The sequence below is a fragment of the Lampetra fluviatilis genome, chromosome 4 (assembly GCF_964198595.1).
Source record: "Lampetra fluviatilis chromosome 4, kcLamFluv1.1, whole genome shotgun sequence".
Taxonomy (NCBI): Eukaryota; Metazoa; Chordata; class Hyperoartia; order Petromyzontiformes; family Petromyzontidae; genus Lampetra; species Lampetra fluviatilis.
This window is the reverse complement of record NC_136278.1, coordinates 31,939,948-31,962,481: the sequence shown is the minus strand read 5'-3', so window position 1 is coordinate 31,962,481 and position 22,534 is coordinate 31,939,948. Positions and strand designations below refer to the sequence as shown.

At 57.8% G+C, this 22,534-nt stretch overlaps 1 protein-coding gene across 1 annotated transcript; it reads right to left on the bottom strand.

Moving 5' to 3' along the window:
• Positions 1-123: 123 nt before the first annotated feature.
• LOC144931771 (microtubule-associated protein RP/EB family member 3-like) lies at positions 124-22,119 on the bottom strand. The gene is made up of 7 exons (XM_078856040.1): positions 21,882-22,119; positions 6,933-7,094; positions 5,186-5,331; positions 4,736-4,937; positions 4,093-4,244; positions 3,283-3,435; positions 124-2,153 (listed from the first exon to the last, which is right to left on the bottom strand). Exons 2-7 carry the CDS (start codon positions 7,051-7,053, stop codon positions 2,082-2,084), a joined length of 846 nt encoding a protein of 281 aa, XP_078712166.1. The 5' UTR covers positions 7,054-7,094; positions 21,882-22,119; the 3' UTR covers positions 124-2,081.
• Positions 22,120-22,534: the final 415 nt, after the last annotated feature.

Below are 22,534 nucleotides of genomic sequence, written 5' to 3'. Positions count from 1 at the left end.
GGTCTCTTAACGTCGACTGCGAGCGAAATCAGATGCCGGTATTGTAACGGTTGATGCCACACGGCAGTATTAACCAGGGCGGCCGCTGCATTCGAACCGCGAACCTCTGCAGCAACGAGCGGCGGACGCAGCGCGACCACCCTGGGCAGGGTCGGCATCCAAAATAAAATAAAACCACCTCGATATTTCAGGCGCCGCCCTGCAACGTGAATGCGAGACGGTTGGTCCTCAATGATGTCACGATGCAGTTCTTGCAGAGCCACACGCGGTTCTGGAGCCGCAGGTTTCCGATCCGTGGGCTAGGCCGTGTCACCGCCCCAATGGCGATGCGTGTATGTGTGTGTGTTGAACTTCTTTCGCAGCGTACGTACCCACTTGCGCTAATCGGAGGTGCGGGGGAAGGACAACGAACTCAACACAAGAAGCGGTTTTCAGGACATCAGTGGTAATTGGCAGAGGGCATTCTGCCTGGCCACCAAATATGGTTTGTTATAACACGGTTTGTTAAACTGCACGTGTTTAAAATAGGCAATGGCTGACCTACAAAGCGGACAACCCGGGGTGGCCACGTGAAGACCGCCCACGATTCCATCGCTTCGTCCAAAATCTGGGACGGGGGGGGGGGGCGATTTTTCACTTTCAACGCAAAGCGGTGCCACAGGTCAAGCAGGGGCCGCCGGTGGCGACTGCCCAAGCGAACCGCACGAGGCTGCCTGCCGGAGGTATTTTACAAGCGAGGAGGTGGGAGGCGAGGAGGTGAAGTGAGGGGGGGCCGGCCTGGGGGGGGGGGGTGCCACCAGGCAGGGTAAGAAAGGAGAGGGGAAGGCAACATCAGGGAGCGAATGTTTACAAAAACAACGCCACAGCCATAGGCGCGGGGACGAGGGGTGGACGAGGCGGTGTGGTTGGTTACGGAGGCTCTGCGTCAGACGTCGCCCGAGCGATGGAATCCGCCCAACCACCACCAACTCCGCTCCCCACCGCAAGCCATCTGTGGCATCATACCCTGAACGTGTCACTATACACATTAATATTACCGTCGTCGTCGTCATCATCGTTATCATCCTTTGCATCGTTAGAATCGTTAATATCATTGGACGTAATAGTCGTCGCCATTTGCTGAGGCGACGGGAGCCTAAGGGACGAATGACAGGATGGGGCCTTGGGGGTGACTACTGACCGGAGACGAGACAAAGACAAAGGTCCCCCCTATAGCCTTATCAGACTGTTGGGGCAAGTGCTGTTCCTGACCACATACACACGTACACACGCACTCTTACGTTCACAAACCCCGTTTGTGTAAAATTGCCTGTTTGCCGATTGACTCCGCGGCCGTTGCCGCGACGCAGAAAACAAAGACAAGATGTACACGGAGGGCGACGGTCGCGACGAGCGACCGCTCCACGCCCGCCGGGACCTCGTGGGCCACCGCCGCCTCCCTGGGGCCCTCGCCGGCGGCCCCAGGCCCGCCCCCTGGCGCCACCTCCACTCGTTGCCGGCTGCGTCCTGGCGCCGTGGGCCCCCCGCGGCGCCAGCCACGCGGAGCCACCGGCCCCTCCTCCTCCTCCTCTCGGGTACGGATGAGCAGGTGGTGGATGAGGAGATGGATGAGAAGGTGGTGCAAGAGGAGGAGGTGGATGAGGAGGTGGATGACGAGGTGGTGCAGGAGGAGGTGAGGAGGGGACTGGGCAGCGGCGCTAGTGGGGCCGGAGCTCCTGTTGCCGAATGGTTTCCGGGTCGTTGTCGACGCACGGATTCCGGGAGGTGGCGCGCGCGGCCAGGCAGCCGCCACAACCGTCGTGAGAGAGCTATACTGGATGTGGTGTGCCCGCTACGGGGACATTACTTGGCTAAGATTAATGCAGCCCTGACGGGCACGGTACACAGTAGGGGGTGGGTGGGTGTCTCTGCAGGTGGGGGTGGGGAGGGGGTGGAGGCGGGGGGGTCCGCGTGTCTCTCCATGCAAGCGAGCGCAGCAGCAGCAGCAGGCCACGCGTGCCGTGCGTTCGCCTCTCCCCGCTGACGGCGCCTTCTGGAGACGCCGTCACCGCCACCGCCGCCACGGCGCTCAGCGGCGCTCCTCAGTAGATCTCCTGCTCCCCGGAGTCGGCGTGCTCCCCCGCCTCCTCCTCCTCTGGGACGGCGAAGCCCTCCTGGGGAGGGAGGGAGACGCACGACAGACCGCCGCGGACGCAGCGCCGTGAGCCGCCGGCGTCACGGTGTGTCCGCGCTGGCGGTCAAAGGGCTGCGCTACGAACCTGGCAACTCGAACCTGGCAACTCGGACCTGGCAATTCGAACCTGGCAACTCGAACCTGGCAACTCGAACCTGGCAACTCGAACCTGGCAACTCGAAACTGGCAACTCGAGTTCGCGTTGATCCTGGGCCACCCGTAGGTCGACTCAGCCTCAAGCGAGTGCCTGGTGCAGTGTGTAAACATCGCCACGAGGGAGACAAAGGTGGCCAGGCACGGTGTTGGCCACCCACCCCCTCGTGTGTCCTGTTGGCCGTCTAAGGTGCTCGCTAACAGCACTTGCCACAAAAGTCTGTTTAAGGCTATACGGGGGATCTTTGTTTGCTCCTAGAGTTCTTCCCTCACTGCTGCACTCAGGAGGACCTCAGAGTGAAGTGGCAGTCGGGTGATTGATGGTGGAGCAACGAGTCACTCCGCTCACTCGCTCGCTCGCTAGCGGTCCCTCCCTTATCACTCTTCTATCGCTACTACGACTACCTTGGTTACTGTTCTCGTCAGCTTCACTCATTGATTCCTCCTCCACCAGACACTGAACTGTTCCGTCTCATCCATCACGCTGCGTTCAACCGCAACGACACTGCAGCTCACAATAGCCAGCACTCTCACTCACCCGAACAACCACGACCTCACCCACCCACTCGTCCACCTTATTAACTCGTTCACTCACCACACCGCAGCTCGCTTCACTCACTTCTCTTTCTGCTGATTCCCTCGAACTACTTTATTTATTTCTCTCGAACTGCTTCTTGTCTTTAGTTTGATGTCCTTCCCCCCGCACCTCCGATTAGCACCGTTCAACGCGAGGGGGGAGGGGGGCAGGAGTGGGGGGCAGGAGTGGGGGGCAGGAGTGGGGGGCAGGAGTGGGGGGCAGGAGTGGGGGGCAGGAGTGGGGGGCAGGTGGTTGGTTGGTATGGAGCCGGCCGCGGGAGCGTTTGTCCGAGGGTGGCGGCAGCGCCGCCTTCGACTCCCGGCGGCGTTGTCGGCGGCGGGAGACCCCGGGGCGCCCCACCACCCCCCCCGGCTCTCACCTCGGTGGCGTAGAGCACATCCAGCACGCGCGTCACCATGGGGTTGGTCTCCGCGTCAAAGTCCTGGCAGATGGTCTCGATGTCGCGCAGCTTGCCGAAGTAGAAGTTCCGCTCCTTCTCCAGCGCCTCCACGCTCACCTTCATCTCCAGCATCTGCACGCCACGGGGAGGGTCCGTGGGGTCAGTGCCACGGGGACGGTCTGTGGGGTCAGTGTCACGGGGAGGTTCCGTGGGGTCAGTGCCACGGGGAGGGTCCGTGGGGTCAGTGCCACGGGGAGGGTCCGTGGGGTCAGTGCCACGGGGAGGGTCCGTGGGGTCAGTGCCACGGGGACGGTCTGTGGGGTCAGTGTCACGGGGAGGGTCCGTGGGGTCAGTGCCACGGGGACGGTCTGTGGGGTCAGTGTCACGGGGAGGGTCCGTGGGGTCAGTGCCACGGGGAGGGTCCGTGGGGTCAGTGCCACGGGGAGGGTCCGTGGGGTCAGTGTCACGGGGAGGGTCCGTGGGGTCAGTGTCACGGGGAGGGTCCGTGGGGTCAGTGCCACGGGGAGGGTCCGTGGGGTCAGTGTCACGGGGAGGGTCCGTGGGGTCAGTGCCACGGGGAGGGTCCGTGGGGTCAGTGTCACGGGGAGAGTCCGTGCGGTCAGCGCGTTTGTGTTGCCGAGTTCAGTAGCACGGCGCGCTAATCGCTGCGCCACCCTCCACTCCCCCCCCCCCCGACTCCGTTAAGTTGTTCCTCAAGTGAGTGGGCGACAGGGTGAGTGAGTCGATGGGTGGGTGCGATGACGCGGGGAGAGGGACAGGAAGAGGAACCTGCTGGTTGAGCTCCGTCATCTGGGCGTCGTCTCCAGCCTTGGGCTTGCCTTGGGGGGTGCCGCCCCCCCCGCTGCTGTGTGGGGAGGAGCGGGCGGGGGTGCTGGTAGGCCGCGGGGCCGGAGACACAGACGTGGCCTTCGGGGCGGCCGCTGCGCGTACACACAAAGACAAAGGTGACCCGGGTAGCATTCAAAAAGTGTTTGGGGCAAGTGATGTTCACGGTGGCGAGCACCTACGAAGGCCAGCACTCCGCCTGGCTTTGCTGACTTAGGGGCGGCCCGGGATTTGTTCTGATCTTCGCCACTGTTTGTTGCTCATGAACGGGAATTGTTTTCTAGTGGCCGGATCCGTAGCGCAATACGTGTACGTGTGTACGTTCAACTTCTTTCACACCGTACGTGCTAATCGGAGGTGCGGGGGAAGGACAACAAACTAAATACACCAATCTGCGACCGCTCCTCACTAGATACACACAAAGACCTCCCTGATAGCCTCAACAGACTTTTGGGTCAAGTGCTGTAAGCGAGCACCTATGAAGGCCAGCACGGTTCTTGGCAACTATGTGTAGAGAGGGTGGCACGCACACACACGCGCACACGCGCACACACGCGCACACGCGCACACGCCCGCGTGCCCGTACCGGGCGGGGTGCTGTGCCGCTTGGGCTTGTTGAAGATCTGCTCGCCGTGGTTGGGCGGCGGCGTGGCGTGCACGCCGTGACGCGCCACCACGGGGTCGTACTCCCGCCCGTCGTAGTTCGCCTCAAAGAACTTCTTGAACCACTGCAGGAACTCGAAGTTGTCCTGGAACTTGCCCTTCACCAGCTTGTCCACCGGGATGATCTGGGGGTGGTGGGGGGTGGGGGCGACACGTCCGACGTGTCAACGATCGCGAACAAACTCTTTTCTTTTCAGCAGGTAAGGCCGCCCTGAGCTGTGTAGCTCCTTGTCAGAAGCGACGTGGCCGCGCGTACTCATCGCAGCTCTCGTCCACAATCTCCTCCTCCACCCCCCACTCTCCCCCCCCCCCACTCTCCCCCTCCCCCCCAACTCTCCCCCCCCCACTCTCCCCCCCCCACTCTCCCCCGCACCTTGTCAACGCTCATGCGCTTGAAGGAGGCCTGCAGCAGCTTGTAGTTGTGGATGTACTCGTGCTCCAGCTTGGCCTGGAACTTCACCTTCTTGAGGGAGATGCAGCCCGGGAACAGCATGTCCATGAACTGGCAGTAGGTGGCACCTGTGTGCGTGGGGGAGACCACCACAGGTCACGGGGTCACACAGAGGGCCAGGACCACCACAGGTCACGGGGTCGCACAGAGGGCCAGGACCACCACAGGTCACGGGGTCGCACAGAGGGCCAGGACCACCACAGGTCACGGGGTCACACAGAGGGCCAGGACCACCACAGGTCACGGGGTCACACAGAGGGCCAGGACCACCACAGGTCACGGGGTCACACAGAGGGCCAGGACCACCACAGGTCACGGGGTCACACAGAGGGCCAGGGACGTCCATAGGCTGAGTGCGGGGCCCGGGGGTAAATTAACGAAGCTGCAGCCTGTTCTCCCCTAACGCTGCGTGGTATCGTGACGCGAAATGGATATAGCGCGACGAATGTATTCGGGAGCGCGTATTTTTATGACGCGGACGCGAATTGGATATAGCGCGATAGAATGAACGGAACTACGTCGCGCGAGCAGGAATGAGCGGTCGTGCGGCTGCCTCTGCGGAGCGTCGCGCAAGGCACTGGGATGCCGCCGGATGCTTCTAGATGCTCCCCGCGTGCCTCGCTCTTTGTTCGGCCTGCGGACGCATCTCACGTGCTCGTTGCGGACTGTGCCGTTCCCGATATTACGTATTTTTTATTATAACGCGATGTTTCCATACCGCAGTGTTCTTCAGAAAGGCAACTTCCGCGTTATAGGAGAACAGACTCTATTTTAAACGATGAACTCTAGTTTACTTTACCAAGTCAGGGCCACCGAGCTATATTGCTGCTTTTCAGACACTCCCCGATTTGCCGTACCCCAGGGATAGCTCTGGAGAGGGCCCAATCGGCACCACTCTCAGATAGCAGAGCTTTAGTTACACCCATTTAATAATTTATATGGCCAAGGAGAGTGAATCACGTGACAATCCCACTCGTTCCAGAAGGGCATCACATCGTTAACTGTGACTTGTGTGTACGTGTGTCTGTCTGAGCGGTTAGCACGCTGCACTACGAGACTGGGGGGCCCGAGTTCGATTCCTGCTCAAGGCCAACACGAGCGACGATTATCTGAACCGGTCCTGGGCCTCCCCTAGGTCGACTCAGCCTGAAATGAGTACCTGGTGCGCAGTACCTAGTGCAGCGTGTTCTCGCCTTCAGAGGTGCTGCTCTCTAACAGCACCAACAGTCTGTTCAGGCTATATGGGGGATATTTGTCTTTGTGTGCGCATGTGGTATGTGTGCGCATACGCGTGTCTGACTGTGCATCTGTGTGTCTGTGTGCGCGCGTGTCTGTGTGTGCGCGTGTCTACGTGCGCACGTGTCTGTGTGCGCGCGTGTCTGTGCGCGTGTGTCTGTGCGCGCGTGTCTGTGCGCGCGTGTTTGTGCGCGCGTGTCTGTGTGCGTGCGTGTCTGTGCGCGCGTGTCTGTGTGTGTGCGTGTCTGTGTGTGTGCGTGTCTGTGTGCGCGTGTCTGTTTGCTCGCGTGTCTGTGCACGTGTGTCTGTGTGTGCATCTGCGTGTGCACATGTGTCTGTGTGCATCTGCGTGTGCACATGTGTCTGTGTGCGAGCGTGTCTGTGTGCGCACGTGTCTGTGTGTGCGTGTGCACGTGTGTGGTGTGCGACTCGCCGGAGCACAGCTGCTCGATCTTGGTGTAGTTGAGGTGCAGCGAGTCGTTGATCCAGGCCAGCATGTCGTGCCGGCTCAGCGTGTCCATGGTGACGGGCGTGATGTACACGTTCACCGCCATCGCGACCCTCCTCCTCCTCCTCCTCGCCTGACACGCACCGCCTGCCACCACGCACCGCGTAGTGGTGGTGATTACCATGGTGATTACCGTGGTGATTACCATGGTGATTACTGTGGTGGTTGCCGTGGTGATTACCATGGTGATTACCGTGGTGGTTGCCGTGGTTATTGCTCACGCTTCCTCCCCACGTGAATGATAAACACGACTCACCATCGGCTGCAAACATGGTAAGATAAAAACCCAACGTAGCGGCAGGAGCTGGCTGTCCGGAACAGACAGCCAAATGGCTACGACTGTGACTGGTCTATGAGAATGCGTTGCTGAGTAGCACTTCGAGGTTTGCTCATTGAGGACAAATAACCGCAGCGAGGTGAGTGTTGTAAGGGTGAGTGTGAGCGTGAGCATGGGATTGAGTGTGGGGGTGAGTATGGGGGTGAGGGGGGGGTGAGCGTGGGGGTGAGTGTGAGCGTGGGGGGTGAGCGTGAGGGTGAGCATGGGGGTGAGTGTGAGCGTGGGGGTGAGTGTGAGGGTGAGCGTGGGGGTGAGGGGGGGGTGTGAGCGTGGGGGTGAGGGTAGGGGTGAGCGTGGGGGTGAGAGGGGGGGGGTGAGTGTGAGCGTGGGGGTGTGTGTGGGGGTGAATGAGTATAGGGGTGAGGGGGGGGTGAGCGTGGGGGTGAGGGGGGTGAGAGGGGGGGGGGGTGCAGATGTCTCAGGGGGAGTCCCTTGGGGTCGCGAGCAGCAGGACCCCAAATGAGCCCCGAGCTGCCCTGAGGGGTGGGGGCTCGTGGATGTGGGGGAGGGGGTTACCATGGAAACCGTCTGCCAGCAATCACCCCGGGTTCCTCTCTCATCCAGCCGTGCCCAGTGTCCGTGTGTGTGTGTCCGTGTGTGTGTCCGTGTGTGTGTCATTGTGTGTGTGTGTCCGTGTGTGTGTGTCCGTGTATGTGTGTGTCATTGTGTGTGTGTCCTTGTGTGTGTGTCCGTGTGTGTGTGTCCTTGTGTGTGTGTCCGTGTGTGGGTGGGGAGCGGTAGTGTAGTGGTTAGCGCGCTGCGCTATGAACCTGGCGACCCGGGTTCGATTCCCGCTCACGGCTAACACCAGTGACGATTATCTGAACCGGTCCTGGGCCTCCCCTAGGTCGACTCAGCCTTAAATGAGTACCTGGTGCGGTGTGTAAACATCGCCACTGGGGAGACAAAGGCCGTCGGGCGTGGTGCTGGCCACCCACCCCCTCGTGTACCGTTCCGGCCTTCATAGGTGCTCGCTAACAGCACTTGCCCCTACAGTCTGTTAAGGCTATACGGGGGATCTTTGTCCGTGTGTGGACAGCGCGCTGCGATATGAAACCGGTGACCCGAGTTCAATTCCCGCTCACGACCAACACCAGCGACGATTGTCTTCACCGGTCCCGAGCCTGCCCGAGGTCGATTCAGTTTAGGAGTACAGCATCTGGTGCTGTGTGTAAAACATCAGCACTGGAGAGACAAAGGCGGCCGGGCGTGGTGCTGTCCACCCACCCCGTCGCGCTAACAGCACTTGCCCCCGACGATCTGTTGAATGCTACACGGGGGACCTTTGTCTTTGTGTGTGGCACGCGTCGATGCGCTTTGCTGCACACCCCGCGGGGAGGAACACGCGGACAGGAAGCTGCTCCTGCTGCTCCTCCTGCTGCTCCTGCTGCTGCTCCTGCTGCTGCTGCTACTGCTGCTCATACTGCTGCTGCTCCTGCTGCCACCCCTGACTCTGCCCGGTCCCAACACCCCGGCCCACAGAACCTGATACCTGCACCCGAACTCTCAGAACCTAGACCCCCAGATCCCAGAACCCGGACTCCAAAACCCAGACCCCAAATTGTCGACCCTCAAACACCCAGATCCCAGGCTACAAAAATCAAAACCCAGACTGCAAACCCCCAAATCCAATAGAGCACAACCCAGCTAAGTGGCCATCCATTGAGTAGGTACTCAAAAATCTGTCAAAACCTGACCCCTCCCCCCCGTCCCTGTACGCACGCAGACTTTTTACCCCCCCCCCCCCCACCTGCGTACGGACGCCTGACGCCCCCCCCCCACCCCGAATCCTAAAGAACGGCCGATATTTAATCAACGCCGAAACGACCAAACAGATAGTCCACCGCCGGACTATCTAACTCATTTGAAGGCCAAAGTAGACGAATTATTATCGAGGCTTCACCCCCCGCCCCCCACCGTTTCCTCTGCGTACATTGTCAGCAGACCCCCCCCCCCCATACGCAAGCGAAAGCATTTGGGTGAACCCCCCCTCCCCCCTCCATGCGTGCGCACTAAATGGATGGCCCCTATACGAGAAGCACTCTGGTGTCGTGAGCCCCACCCCGCATCCCCCACCTCTCCGCCCAATGCCACAGCGCCCCCGGCACTCAGCGCGAGTGGGAGGGGAGGAAGGGGGGGGGGGCTGGCAATGGGGCGAGGAGCGGGGGGGCAGTGCATCGCTGCACGCACGAGCAGCGGGCGTAGTTTTTGCAGCGGCTCGTGAACGACGCGGGCATCACAGGGTGCGGTTGACCCCCCCCCGTGACCCCTCTTCCCGTGACCCCCCTTCCCGTGAGCCCCCCCCACACCCCCCTGGGATCGCACGTAGCCCAGATGTGGGCCTCCCTTCCCAGCCCGACCCAGAGCCGCGGACTCGAAGCTGTGGAACCAAATTCCAGCATCGGGACGGCGCGGACCAACGGCTTCCAATACACACGGCTCATCAGTGAGCCCGCCATTGCACTGCCCGGCTTCAACAACACACAGCTCATCAGTGAGCCCGCCACCACACTGCCCGGCTTCCAATACACACAGCTCATCAGTGAGCCCACCATCGCACTGCCCGGCTTCAACAACACACAGCTCATCAGCGGGTCTGTGGCTGTAACAGGGTGCAGTGTCGTATGTGGGACACAGCTGCTGCCAGTGTTTGCAGCGCCCCGTCTCACGCAGTCATCACAGCAGGGGGGGGGTGCTGGGGGGGAGGGGTGGGGGGGGTTGAGGGGGGCTGGGGGGGAGGGGTGGGGGGTTGCCTCTGCCTGCCTTGTGTCTGTTCCGAACACGGCGGCACTGTGCACTAACAAAGCGTCTCTCTTTGTGTGCGTGTGAACCGGTCCTGGGACTCTCCAAGTTCGACTCAGCCTCAAATGGGTAGCTGGTGCGGTGTGTAAACATCGCCATTGGGGAGACAAAGGCGGCCGGGCGTGGTGCTGGCCACCCCCCCCCCCCCCTCGTGTGCTGTACCGGCCTTCATAGGTGCTCGCTAACAGCACTTGCCCCAACAGTCTGTTAAGGCTACACGGGGGGATCTTTGTCATTGTGTCAATGAGCACTTGCCCCCTACAGATGGACATGAATGATAGACAGCACCGTATACATTTGAAATCCCTTGCCAATCCACTGCTGGATGACGAAGGCCTCGCTGCACTGACCACGCTTCCCCGCCGCGCTGGTGCAGGTTGTGTGCGCCGCGCTGCGCTAACCGCTGCCCCACCTCTCCGCCCCAGCCGCGCGTGTGCCAGGCGCTGTCCAGGCTTAGCCCTGCTGAACTTGCGAGCGCGCTGCGGCGGACACCCCAGGGCCCCTGCGCGTCCCGTGCTCGCTGGAACCGTTCGAGGTGTGAATCCGGCAGGCAGCCCCGGTTAATGGGGCGCCACGGTGGCTAGGAGATGTTAACTACCTCGCCTGGAACACAGGAGGTCTTGGGTTTGATCCCGACCCTGACGCCTGCTGCTGTATATATTTGAAGTTTGCGTGTCTCTCTCTCTCCCCCCGTGATCGAGTAGATTTTTTCGGGGCTCTTCGGGTTTTCCCTCCACATTTACAGTCAACAACACAGGCGTTTAGAGGAGTTGGCTGCTACATATGTCCACGTGATAAGCCACTTCGTTGAACTATCATTTGTGATAGCCAGGTCGCTTCCGATAAAGAGCTGCATAGCTCAGTGGGGCTTACTTGGTAAAATACATTTTTTTATAGTTTATAATCGTGTGGTGTGTGTACTAACAGTATAACATACTAATCCTACCAAGGGTCGCCTGCTTTCACTCGCAGTGGACGTTAGAGATCCCGGGACGTGGTTCGCAAGAGTAGGCCACTGCGTCCTTGGGGTACAGCGAATCAGGCGACTGCCCCGGGCCCCGCGCTTTGGGGGGGGGGCGCTTCGATGTCACGGTGTCAGATGCAATACTCCCGGTTTAGTTTGAAGACGCCGGCGGGGGGATGGGGGAGGGGCGCCCCCCCCCCCCATGGACGGCCCTGCGTGCCGGTGTCAGGGTTCAAATTTGGCAAAGCTGAGAGATGACGCCGCCAATTACCCCGTTGGGATGACACACACACAGCAGCAGCAACAGTAGCAGTAACAACAGCAGTAGCAGCAGCAGTAACAACAGCAGTAGCAGCAGCAACATCAGCAGTAGCAGCAGCAGTAACAACAGCAGTAGCAGCAGCAACATCAGCAGTAGCAGCAGCAACATCAGCAACAGCAACATCAGCAGCAACAGCAACAACAACAGCAGCAGCAAAAACAGCGGCAGCAACAACATCAGCAGCAGTAACATCGTCCCCCTGTTGTGAGGCTACTGCAGACTGCGAGACACAGCGGCGGCGGCGCGCCTTGCTGCGTGCTGGTCGCCTTGCTGCGTGCTGGTCGCCCGGTTGCTACACGAACGACAGCGCCAGTACCACATGCGCTCAATTAGTTCTAAATGATCTTCTGGGCGATGTGGTCATTCGGCAGCACGCACTGGCTGCCGTAATTATGGTCGGCATCGTCGTCGCTCATTTCCGATCGCGGATCTCAGATTTCTCCCGCAATTCAATTTGCAGCACGCGGTCACGAGCCGCTGACGAGGAGGAAGACGCGGGCCGGGAGAGGCTGACCCACGACCACTCAGCCCCACGCGGCGCTAATTGGGGCAGAGGCATCCACACGGAGTAGCCCCAACCCACCCCTCCCCCCCCGGGTCCCACCACTGCATGTTGTTGTAGATGTCACTGCGTGTCACTGCGGTGTCGTTTGCTCTGTGCCATTCGACTCCCTGGACAGCCTTGGAAAACAAATATTTAAATAGATTTTAAACAAATTGTTTGCTGATGCTGGCAGGACACGGGAAAGGCCCGGGTGCTATGGGTTGACTGACTTGAGTTAACTGGCAAGATACACACACACATAGACACACAGATAGACACACACACATGCACAGATACGAATTGGATAAGTGGTGGCAGTACAGCAATGGATTATTGAATTCATCTGTGCGAGGCTTTGAGAAGGACCCTCCTGAAGAAGAGCCTCGAGACTCAGCGAGGCTCTCGTAGAGAGAGGGAGGACGACTCAGAGGCGCCAGGAAGAGGAGCCACAGACGAGGAGTGGGAAGGCAGCAGCAGCAGCCACGCCTGTGAGGACACCACCAATTGCCCCCCCCCAAGCTTTGCGGTCCTCTATATATGAAGGTGTTATCGGCCAATTCACAATGAGTGCTTATCGGTGTGTGAGGCAACTGGAGCACCCCGAGAAATTCCACGCATGCGAGGGGGGCAACGCTGTATCGCATACAGACGGAACAGGTGGAGACTTTATTTTGTGCCATACTCGCTTCTCCTGGCCAGCCAGGGTAGATGACTCCGCCTCGATACCCACGTGGTATTGAGTTGGAACAAAAGTGGAGATTAGTCCACACACTTTGCCCTACCGCCTTCTCCTGGCAGTGCCAGGGTACGGGCTCCTCCTCGACCCCCACCCACGTGGTAGGAAGGGAGTTCCACAGCCCGTCTGTGCGGTGATCCACCAACCCTCGCTGCTGCTGCTACTGCCCTCCACACCGCGCTGGATCACTGACAACCACGTGCAGCAGCAGCAGCAGCAGCGTAGCCGCCACCGCCATCGCTACGATTCTCCCAGGCAGGTTATGGCCACTTGGTGGATGAGTGAGCACGACGGTTGGTGCTCACTCATCGCGCAACGTGCCGAGGCCTGTACCCGTCCCACAATTCCTGCAGCCTTGCGCTGTCAACGTGCCCCTACACTGTTGGATGCAAGATGCCACACACACAGATACAAAGATCCCCCGTATAGCCTCAAGAGACTGTTGGGGCAAGTGCTGTTAGGGAGCACCTATGAAGGCCGGTACGGTACACGAGGAGTTGGGTGGCCAGCACCACGCCCGGCCCCTTTTGTCTCCCCAGTGGCGATGTTTACACACCGCACCAGCTACTCATTTGAGGCTGAGTCGACCCAGACACACATGTAGACACACGCACGCAGCCACAGCTGGAGGAGAGTGTAAACCCGGGATGGTTACTGGCAGTCGGCTCCCATGGCAACTCACAGATACACACACACACAACCCCAAACTCACGCCAGCGAGAAAACTGTCCATGCCATGCGAATGAAACGTCCTTTGTCAGCCACTATCATGCCACTCTCCTCCTGCCACTATCTTATCGGCACACCGCCGATTGCATCCGTGCCCCACCCAGCGCAGCCCTGGGCGTCACCGACAGGTCCTGTCCCCAAGTCACCGGGATAATTCCGTGCCCCCCCCCTCCCCCCGTTCATCGTTGTTTTCAACGAGAGCCTGGGGATGGTTTTTTGCCACGAAGAGCAATGGTAGCGAATTGTAACGGCCGATACTTATCTATATTATACATCTCACTGGATTACATTATAGATATTACTACTTTACATGACAGAACTCACTGATTTATATTATAGATCTCATTAATTGACATCATATATATTACTTATTTATATTCTAGATCTCACTGATTTACATAATAGATATTACTGATTTATATTATAGATCTCACTAATTTACATTATATATTTTTGATCTATAATTTAGATCTCACTAAATAAAAACAACTCCAAGCGATATCAGAGAAAATGGGAAATACACTGCCACATAGTTTAACACCACGTCGGCAGTGATCTTCTCCAACACACAAGTTAGTGCTGTACTAGTGACGAATTGGCACGTTCTATTCACGTGATAACCCTTATTAGTTGGCTGTGTCGGGTGGTGGCGGCTTTAACGACACACCTCTATTATGGATATTGCCACTTCTGGACCGCGCGGTCCAGCGATGATGAAGAAACGATGTGGTGACGCTGCCACCGCTGCCGCCGCTGCTGCTGCGGATGTTGCGGCTGCAGCTTCTGCTTCTGTGTTGGCGCACAAGCAGAGCCAGCTACGACGACGCCGACTGTCAGTGACAACCCAAGGTGTGGCCTTAATATGAAAACATTATAAAATAGGCGACGTTTCAGGCAATAGCCCTTCTTCATAGCACATAAATGTGAACACAAGCCATTGCCCCGTCACCCATCGTATATTTTGTTCATCACTACCACTGCCCGTTAGTGTCAGCCACCAGCACTACCACTGGGGCCATTCAGCCTCGGTCCCTGTCCATTTAAACTCACCCAGGCGCCGTCAACAACAAAGCCACCAGTCACTGACAGCCCTAGGCCAGCCAGCCCAGGGCCACTACCCTGCTTCCTGCCGGGTCTTCTGCCGGGTCAGGGGGTGCGCGTTCCCGGGCAATTACAGTCGCGGAGACTGGGCAAGAGCCTCCTCCGCGTGAGACCATCCGCTCACTGTGACACTTTAGAAGCCAGTCTCATCACAGACTCGTCTACGTGAGTCTATGAGTGTATATGGATCTCTGTGCGAGTCTACGGGTCTCTGTGCGAGTCTACGGGTCTCTGTACGAGTCTACGGGTCTCTGGGTGAGTCTACGGGTCTCTGGGTGAGTCTATGGTGATCAGGCTGGGACCATGAACTCCCTACACTTGGGAAGCCGGTTCAACGCCAGGCAGCGGCTGAAACCCGGACTGGAGCCCCGCAGGACCTCAGCAGCATTGGGGGTGCCACGGTGGCTAGGAGATGTTACCCACCTCGCCTGGTATGCAGGAGGCCGTGAGTTTGATCCCGACTCTGACGCCAAATGTATATTTGGAGTTTGCGTGTCTCTCTCCCCGTGGTAGCGTGGATTTTTCTCCGGGTCCCCCGGTTTTTCCCGTCTGCATTTAGAATTGACTTTCCATTATTTGGCTGCTATAAATGTCCACGTGATAAGCCACTTAGTTGAGCTATCATTTGTGATAGCCAGCTCGCTTCTGAAAAAGAGTTCTATAACTCAGTGGGTCTTACCTGATAAAATAAAAATAGTTAAGCTTATAGTTTAAGCAGCAGCAGTGCCGGCTCTGACCTTTGAACTGCACGGCCTCCTCCAGTTTCACCAAAACCGAGCCGGATGTTTCTCAAGCCTCCGCCACTCTCTCGCGGTTGCATCATTTGACTTTCAAGTTCTATGGGGGGGCAGGGTCGGGACGGACCGGCGGAGGGGGGGGCTTCTAGAAGAGGGCAGGACAGAGGGCAGGGGGAGGAGGCGCTGGTGGTGGCGGTGTTGAGCCAGTTAGAGGCGGGACTGCACCCAAACGTCCACCGCAAGCACGACGCCCCGTTGGTCCAAGTTAAGGTATCGGTGGCACGGTGCGAAGGAAGTTCAACGTGCAGCACACACGCGCATCAGTGGCGAGTGAGGGCGGCAGTGGCTGGTCGGATGGCCCCTAGCACTTGATGCCCACTGACCAGCATGGTGAAGTATGGTCATTCAGCCACCACACCCCACCCGACTGATATACTGCGTGACGAGACATTTTAACCCAGCAGTGGATTGACAAATCCCTCTAAGTGATAATTATTAAACAGTACAAGAATATATGTTGTCCCTGGTAAGGCAGCACACAGGCACGCACTCACACACTCGGTGTAGTTATTGGCATGGAACGTGTCGAGTGTTGCTTCCTTGCCAAGGATAGAATGTTGCCCTCAATGTAATTATAATTATTGTATGGTAAGTCCTTCATGTGCGTAGCCAACCGTAATAGCCAACCGCTTAACGCGTGCCCATATCTATGGGGGGCAGGGGATGTACAGTACCAGGCGACGTCTCGGGCAATAGCCCTTCTTCAAGTTCGAGCACGTCACAGCGACCGGGTAAATGCGAGTGCGCTGTGGACAGGACCGACGGCCAAAGGAGGGAGCAGGGAATCGACCCCGTGGGAAGGGGGCAGCCGGCTTGCACCCACCGCGGCTCTCGGGCGATGACGAGGGGGGGAATCCACCCCGGCCGCCGTCGCGCCGAGCAATCTCCTCGAACCGACGGCAGCGCCTGCCAGGGGACGCCGCACTGCAGCGAATCTTCGATTGGTTTACGGAGGAGAGTGGTTTTTGTTTCATATGAAAAAAAAATCTAGGGGAATGATGACACCGCTCTGTTAGGTTATATAATAGCTTTACGCGTCTCGATGATTCTCTGGGGCTCCATGGATCTCTATAAGTCGTTATGGGTCTCTATACGTCTCTATGGGTCTCCATATGTCTTTATGGGTCTCTACAAGTCTTTATTGGTCTCTATGAGTCTCTATGGACCTATATACGTTTCTATGGGTCTCTATTAGTCTCTGTGGAACTCTCAATCTCTATGGGTCTCCATGGATCTCTATAAGTCTCTATGGGTCTTTATTAGTACCTACGGATCTCTCAGTCTCTATGGGCCTCTATGGATCTCCATAATAATGTTCAGTTGAATCTATAGCTTCGTCGTTCGTGCACGAAGCATCACTCACAATCGCCGAGTGGGAAGGTAGCAGCAGCAGCAGCCGCCTGGCGGTGAGGAGCCGGCACTCCAAACATTGGCCCAAGCTCTGCCGTCCTCTATATTTAGAGATATTTTCAGCCGATTAATAAAGAGAGTAAAACCGGAGTGCACTGGAGAAAACTCACGCATGCGAGGGGGCAACACTCGATTCCCCACAGGAAGGGGGGATCAGGGGACAAGTGCGATGCTTCACCACGACCCTGTCGGAGGGGGGCAGTCACAGGGCCAAGCCGGGCCACGTTCGTTTGCCATTTTCTGAAGAGGTTCGCAGTTAAAATCCACACGGCCGCCCTGGTTAATCGTGCGGTGTTTATTGACCGTAAACAAAAAATACTGCGTACGTTCTGCTTCACTCGCGACAGACGAGAGGCCTGGATCGTAACGGTGCGCCTCGCTCAAACTAAAAACTAAAAAACTTTTTGTATAGCTCTTTTTCAAAAGTGAGCTGGCCACAAATGATAGCTCACCAACGTAGCTCATCACGTGGAAATATTATAGCAACCAAATACTCTAAATGCGTGTTTGCGGAGGGAGAAACCGGAGGACCTGGAGAAAAATCCATGCGACCACGGGAAGAGAGAGATACATACACACTCTAAATACACAGCAGGCGTCAGGGTTGGGATCGAACCCACGATCTCCTGCATACCAGGCGAGGCAGTTAATATCTCGCCACTGTGGCAAACGAATTCAACACTTAGCCAAAAACATCCGGGCAGCGGCGCTCCAGCGGAGACGCTGCGGGCCCGTGACCCCCAGGGGTCAGGGTTTAAAACGGGAGAGGCCCTGCGTGGGAGTTAGCCGCCGTGGTGACGCGGCGCGCTTGGGTTCCGCTGGCCGCCGTATTTATAGCCACGGGAGCTGTCAAGGTGCACGGCTGGTGGTAAAATATACAAGTGTGGTTAAGTCCTCGTGTAACACACTACAACGCTTTTTCGGCTATAGCGCAGTTCTTCCATTTCGCTATAACGCGGTTTTCCCGTTACAACGCGGAACGAGCACCGTCATAACGCGGTTGCTGAGCGGGCGACGACGAACTACTTTCTTGGGCTGCGTGGCTGAGCAGCGCAGTGATACAGTACATGGAATGATACGGTAATGCGGCGGCGCAGCCTCAGTGGTTTGCCCCGCCATCTCACCGAGTGGTGTGCGTAGTGGTGCATCGCTTCTCGCCAAGCTCTATCATTATATTATTTATGGGGTTAATTGTTTTCGCTTAATGCGGCACTTTCTACCTCGTGAAACGAGGGCTGACTGTAAGCATTTCCCATGAGTGTAGATCGCTGCACGTTGTAAAAATGAACTTTTTTTTCACACATCCCATCAGCCACGCGGCCTTCCTTTCTGGGAGTGCAATCATTGCCAGCAGCATTGGTTCTTCATCACGGTTTCAACATTCAGTGACTAATCAGCAGTGGCACGCTTGCTTGAGCCAATGCTGGTGGGACTGCCAGACTGTTTGCCATGCAAGGGCCCCCTCTGTTAGTTACGGGTCCTGGTGCAAGGCAAAATTATACGAAACGTAACACAAAATAACCATTGATGTCGCTGTGCAGAACGTAAGAGGAAAACAAATCAGACCACGCCTCCTTCCTACACATGTCCCTCCACGTAAAAAGAAAACATCTAAAAGTAATTTTCTTATAACGCGTCCCATCAATCACCCCCGGGTGAGATTGACTAACGGTGGCGTGAGGCTGGAGAGACGCCATGAGGCGAGGGAGGAGAGGCGTCGGAGTCACTCTGCACTCGCAGGCATTGTGCGTGCAGAACGCGCGGGGAGACAAATGGGGCATTGCTCACGCACGGCAGAACACAGCCACGACGGAGGTCTCACGACCACTGCCCCGTTCCGTCTTCCTCACAGTTGGGACCTTCGCTGAAGATCCCCGTGACGACACTCGCAAGAGCAGTGCCATCGTGTGCCGAGTCCACACGTGAACAGTTACACGGCGAATGACCTCAAGTGGGGATGGTGGACAGGGACTCATCTCGCACGCCAGCCCTCCCCGTCGCTGCGAAAACTCGGCGGGACCCTCCTGAGGATGAGTCTTGAGAATCGGTGAGGATTTGTCTGGATAAACAAGCGGAACAATCGTAGCAGTAATAATAATAACAATAATAATGGTCGTGAGATGGGACCCCCACCATCGTGGGAGACGATGAAGAGGTCAGAGGTCAGAGTTGGGCTGTCACGCTAACAATGTCACGCTGCGGGCACCGAGATGACGTCCCCTGTACCTCACAGAAAGACCCCTCACAGAGACCCCCGGACACGCACACAGAGACACCCCCTGACACACACACAGAGACCCCCTCACAGAGACCCCCTCCCACACACACAGAGACCCCCTCACAGACCCCCCTCACAGAGACCCCCTCGCACACACAGAGACCCCCCCTGACACACACAGAGACACCCGCTGACACACACACACAGAGACCCCCTCCCACACACACAGAGACCCCCCCTGACACACACACATGGACCCCTCATACACACACACACAGACCCCTCACAGACCCCCCTCACAAAGACCCCCTCACACACACAGAGACACCCCCTGACACACACACAGAGACACCCCTGACATACACACAGACACCCCCTGACACACACACACAGACCCCCCCCCCTGACACACACACAGACACCCCGACACACACCCACACACACAGAGACCCCCCCTGACACACACACAGAGACCCCTCACACACACACAGAGACCCCTCACACACACAGAGACCCCTCTCACAGAGACACAGAGACCCCCTCCCACACACACAGAGACCCCCCCTGACACACACACAGAGACCCCTCACAGACCCCCCTCACAGAGACCCCCTCACACACACACAGACACCCCCTGACACATACACAGAGACCCCTCTCACAGAGACACAGAGACCCCCTCACACATACACACACAGAGACCCCCCCTGACACACACAGAGACCCCCTGACACACACGCAACCCCCATCTACACAGTGCAGCTAAAGGGGACTGCCCCCCCCCAACAGTCCAACAACCCCCTCAGCGTCCCACCCAGACCCCTGGCCACGCTCCCAGGCCCCCTTCGCCTCCCCTATCCCCTCCCCCGCACTCGCCATCTGATCTCCAGGATGGAGCTGCTGCTGCTGCTGCTACTGCTGCTGCTGCAGGAGGAGGCGCGTCTCGGGCTATTTGGATCCACGCCGCTAAACAGGGACACGGGGACCCGCGCGGGGGGCGAGGGGATGAAGGGGTGGCGGTGAGGCCCCTGGTGGAGAGATGCCTCACGAACGAGGGGGGCTCAAATGACCCCAGTAATTTGGGATCGGGGGGGGGGCAAGGGGGGCGCGTGAGTGGACGAGACGCCTCAGGCGACGTGGATTGCGTTGGCGTCGTGGTCTTCACGTGGGTGGATGATGGGAGATTGGTGATGTAGTTGGTGATGTGTGGTGAGTGGTCAGTGATGTGGTGAGTGGTGTGTGGTGAGTGGTGAGTGATGTGTTGAGTGGTGTGTGGTGAGTGGTGAGTGGTGAGTGATGTGGTGAGTGGTGTGTGGTGAGTGGTGAGTGATGTGGTGAGTGGTGTGTGGTGAGTGGTGAGTGATGTGGTGAGTGGTGTGTGGTGAGTGGTGAGTGATGTGGTGAGTGGTGAGTGATGTGGTGAGTGGTGTGTGGTGGATGGTGTGGTGGTGGTGTGATGGTGTGTGGTGAGTGGTGTATGGTGGTGGTGGATGGTGTGGTGGTGGTGTGATGGTGTGGTGGTGGTGGTGTGATGGTGAGTGGTGAGTGATGTGGTGAGTGGTGTGTGGTGAGTGGTGGATGGTGTGGTGGTGGATGGTGTGGTGGTGGTATGATGATGTGGTGGTGGTGTGATGGTGTGTGGTGAGTGGTGTGTGGTGGTGGTGGATGGTGTGGTGGTGGTGTGGTGGTGGTGGATGGTGTGGTGGTGGTGTGATGGTGTGGTGGTGGTGTGGTGGTGGTGGATGGTCTAGTGGTGGTGTGATGGTGTGGTGGTGGTGTGGTGGATGGTGTGGTGTATGGCGTGGTGGTGGTGGATGGTGTGGTAGTGGTGTGGTGGTGGTGGATGGTGTGGTAGTGGTGTGGTGGTGGATGGTGTGGTGGATGGTGTGGTGGTAGATGGTGTGATGGTGTATGGTGTGGTGGTGGTGTGGTGGTGTGGTGGTGGTGGATGGTGTGGTAGTGGTGTGGTGGTGGTAGTATTGTGGTGGTGGTGTGGTGGTGGTGTATGGTGTGATGGTGGTGGTGGATGGTGTAGTAGTGGTGTGGTGGTGATGTATGGTGTGATGGTGGTGTGGTGGAGTGGTAGATGGTTTTGGTGATAAGATGATGCTAATGTGGCGAGTCAACGCGTCGTGCGGTAACAGGGGATGTGACGGCACGGTGCGAGATGGGTGATGCATCACGCAGTGTCACGTAACATGCAACATGCGATGTGTGTACGTGTGTGTACGTGTGTGATGGGCGGGTCGCCATCACCCCACCCATCCCCAACAATCCGCCACAACAATCATCGCCAGCACTAATGTATTCCTTTGTGTGTGCGTGGCTGAGTGACTGGTCAATCCACAAAAACCCTCCATGCATCTCACATGCAATCTACGTGTGTGTGTGTCAGTACACATGTGTGTGTGTCAGTACACGTGTGTGTGTCAGTACACGTGTGTGTGTGTCAGTACACGTGTGTGTGTCGTCAGTACACGTGTGTGTGTCAGTACACGTGTGTGTCGTCAGTACACGTGTGTGTGTCATCATGCCACACACATGCACACGTACACGTGCATGTGTGTGCACCACATCACACACAACACACACACCCCACACAACACACACACAACACACACACCCCACACAACACGCACATCACACACACCCCACATCACACACAACACACACACCCCACACAACACACACACAACACACACACAACACACACACCCCACACAACACACACATCCCACACAACACACACATCACACACACAACACGCACATCACACACACAACACGCACATCACATACAACACACACATTACACACAACACACACATCACACACCCCACACACACACCACACACACACACCACACACACACAACACACCACACACACACACCACACACACACCGCTGTACTCACGGATACGTCGCTTGTCCTTGCTGACCCGAAGCTTCGAGCGGAGGCTGCGATGTCACCGCTGACGGCTGGTAGAGACGACGACGACGACGGTGATGATGATGATGGTGGTGATGGCTGTGGTAATGGTTGATGGTTGGGGAGATGGCGATGTGACTGCCGTTACAAACGCACGCACGCAGGAGGCAGGCAGCACACAGGGAAGAGGCAGCAGCAGGAGGAGGAGGAAGGGGCAGGAGGGGGGGGCTGTGCAGGATGGAGAGGGGGGGGATGTGGGGGGTGGGGAGGCGGTGGCCTCGCTCGGAGCGGTGCGAGGGGCTCTCCGCGAGGCGGCGCTGTCTTCACTCAAACCAGAGGCCGCCGGCATTGACGGGGCCCCAGTGTCAGCGAGTGGCGCAGGCGGTGGTGGTGGTTATATAACAGCAACAACACTCGTAGCAGCACAACGCGCGTTCTACATTGAGACACTGCGGGGCTTCGTGGGGCATTACAGAAGAGGGCATCGCCACGCGTGGCGTGCGGCACCGGGACGGGTCGTGTTTGTGGATTTGCTCTACAACACAAGCGGTGTGTGCTGTGATGTGATAGTAACGAATTGGCCACGTTCTGTTTACGTGACGAACCTGACTAATTGGCTGTGTCGGGTGGTGGCGGGT

Coding starts and splice junctions, on each gene's coding strand:
- LOC144931771 (XM_078856040.1), bottom strand. CDS start 7,053: ATGGCGGTGAACGTGTACATCACGCCCGTCACCATGGACACGCTGAGC. Junction 3,436..4,092: donor TGACGGAGCTCAACCAGCAG/GTTCCTCTTCCT, acceptor CGTGGCGTGCAG/ATGCTGGAGATGAAGGTGAG. Junction 2,154..3,282: donor ATGTGCTCTACGCCACCGAG/GTGAGAGCCGGG, acceptor CTCCCTCCCCAG/GAGGGCTTCGCCGTCCCAGA.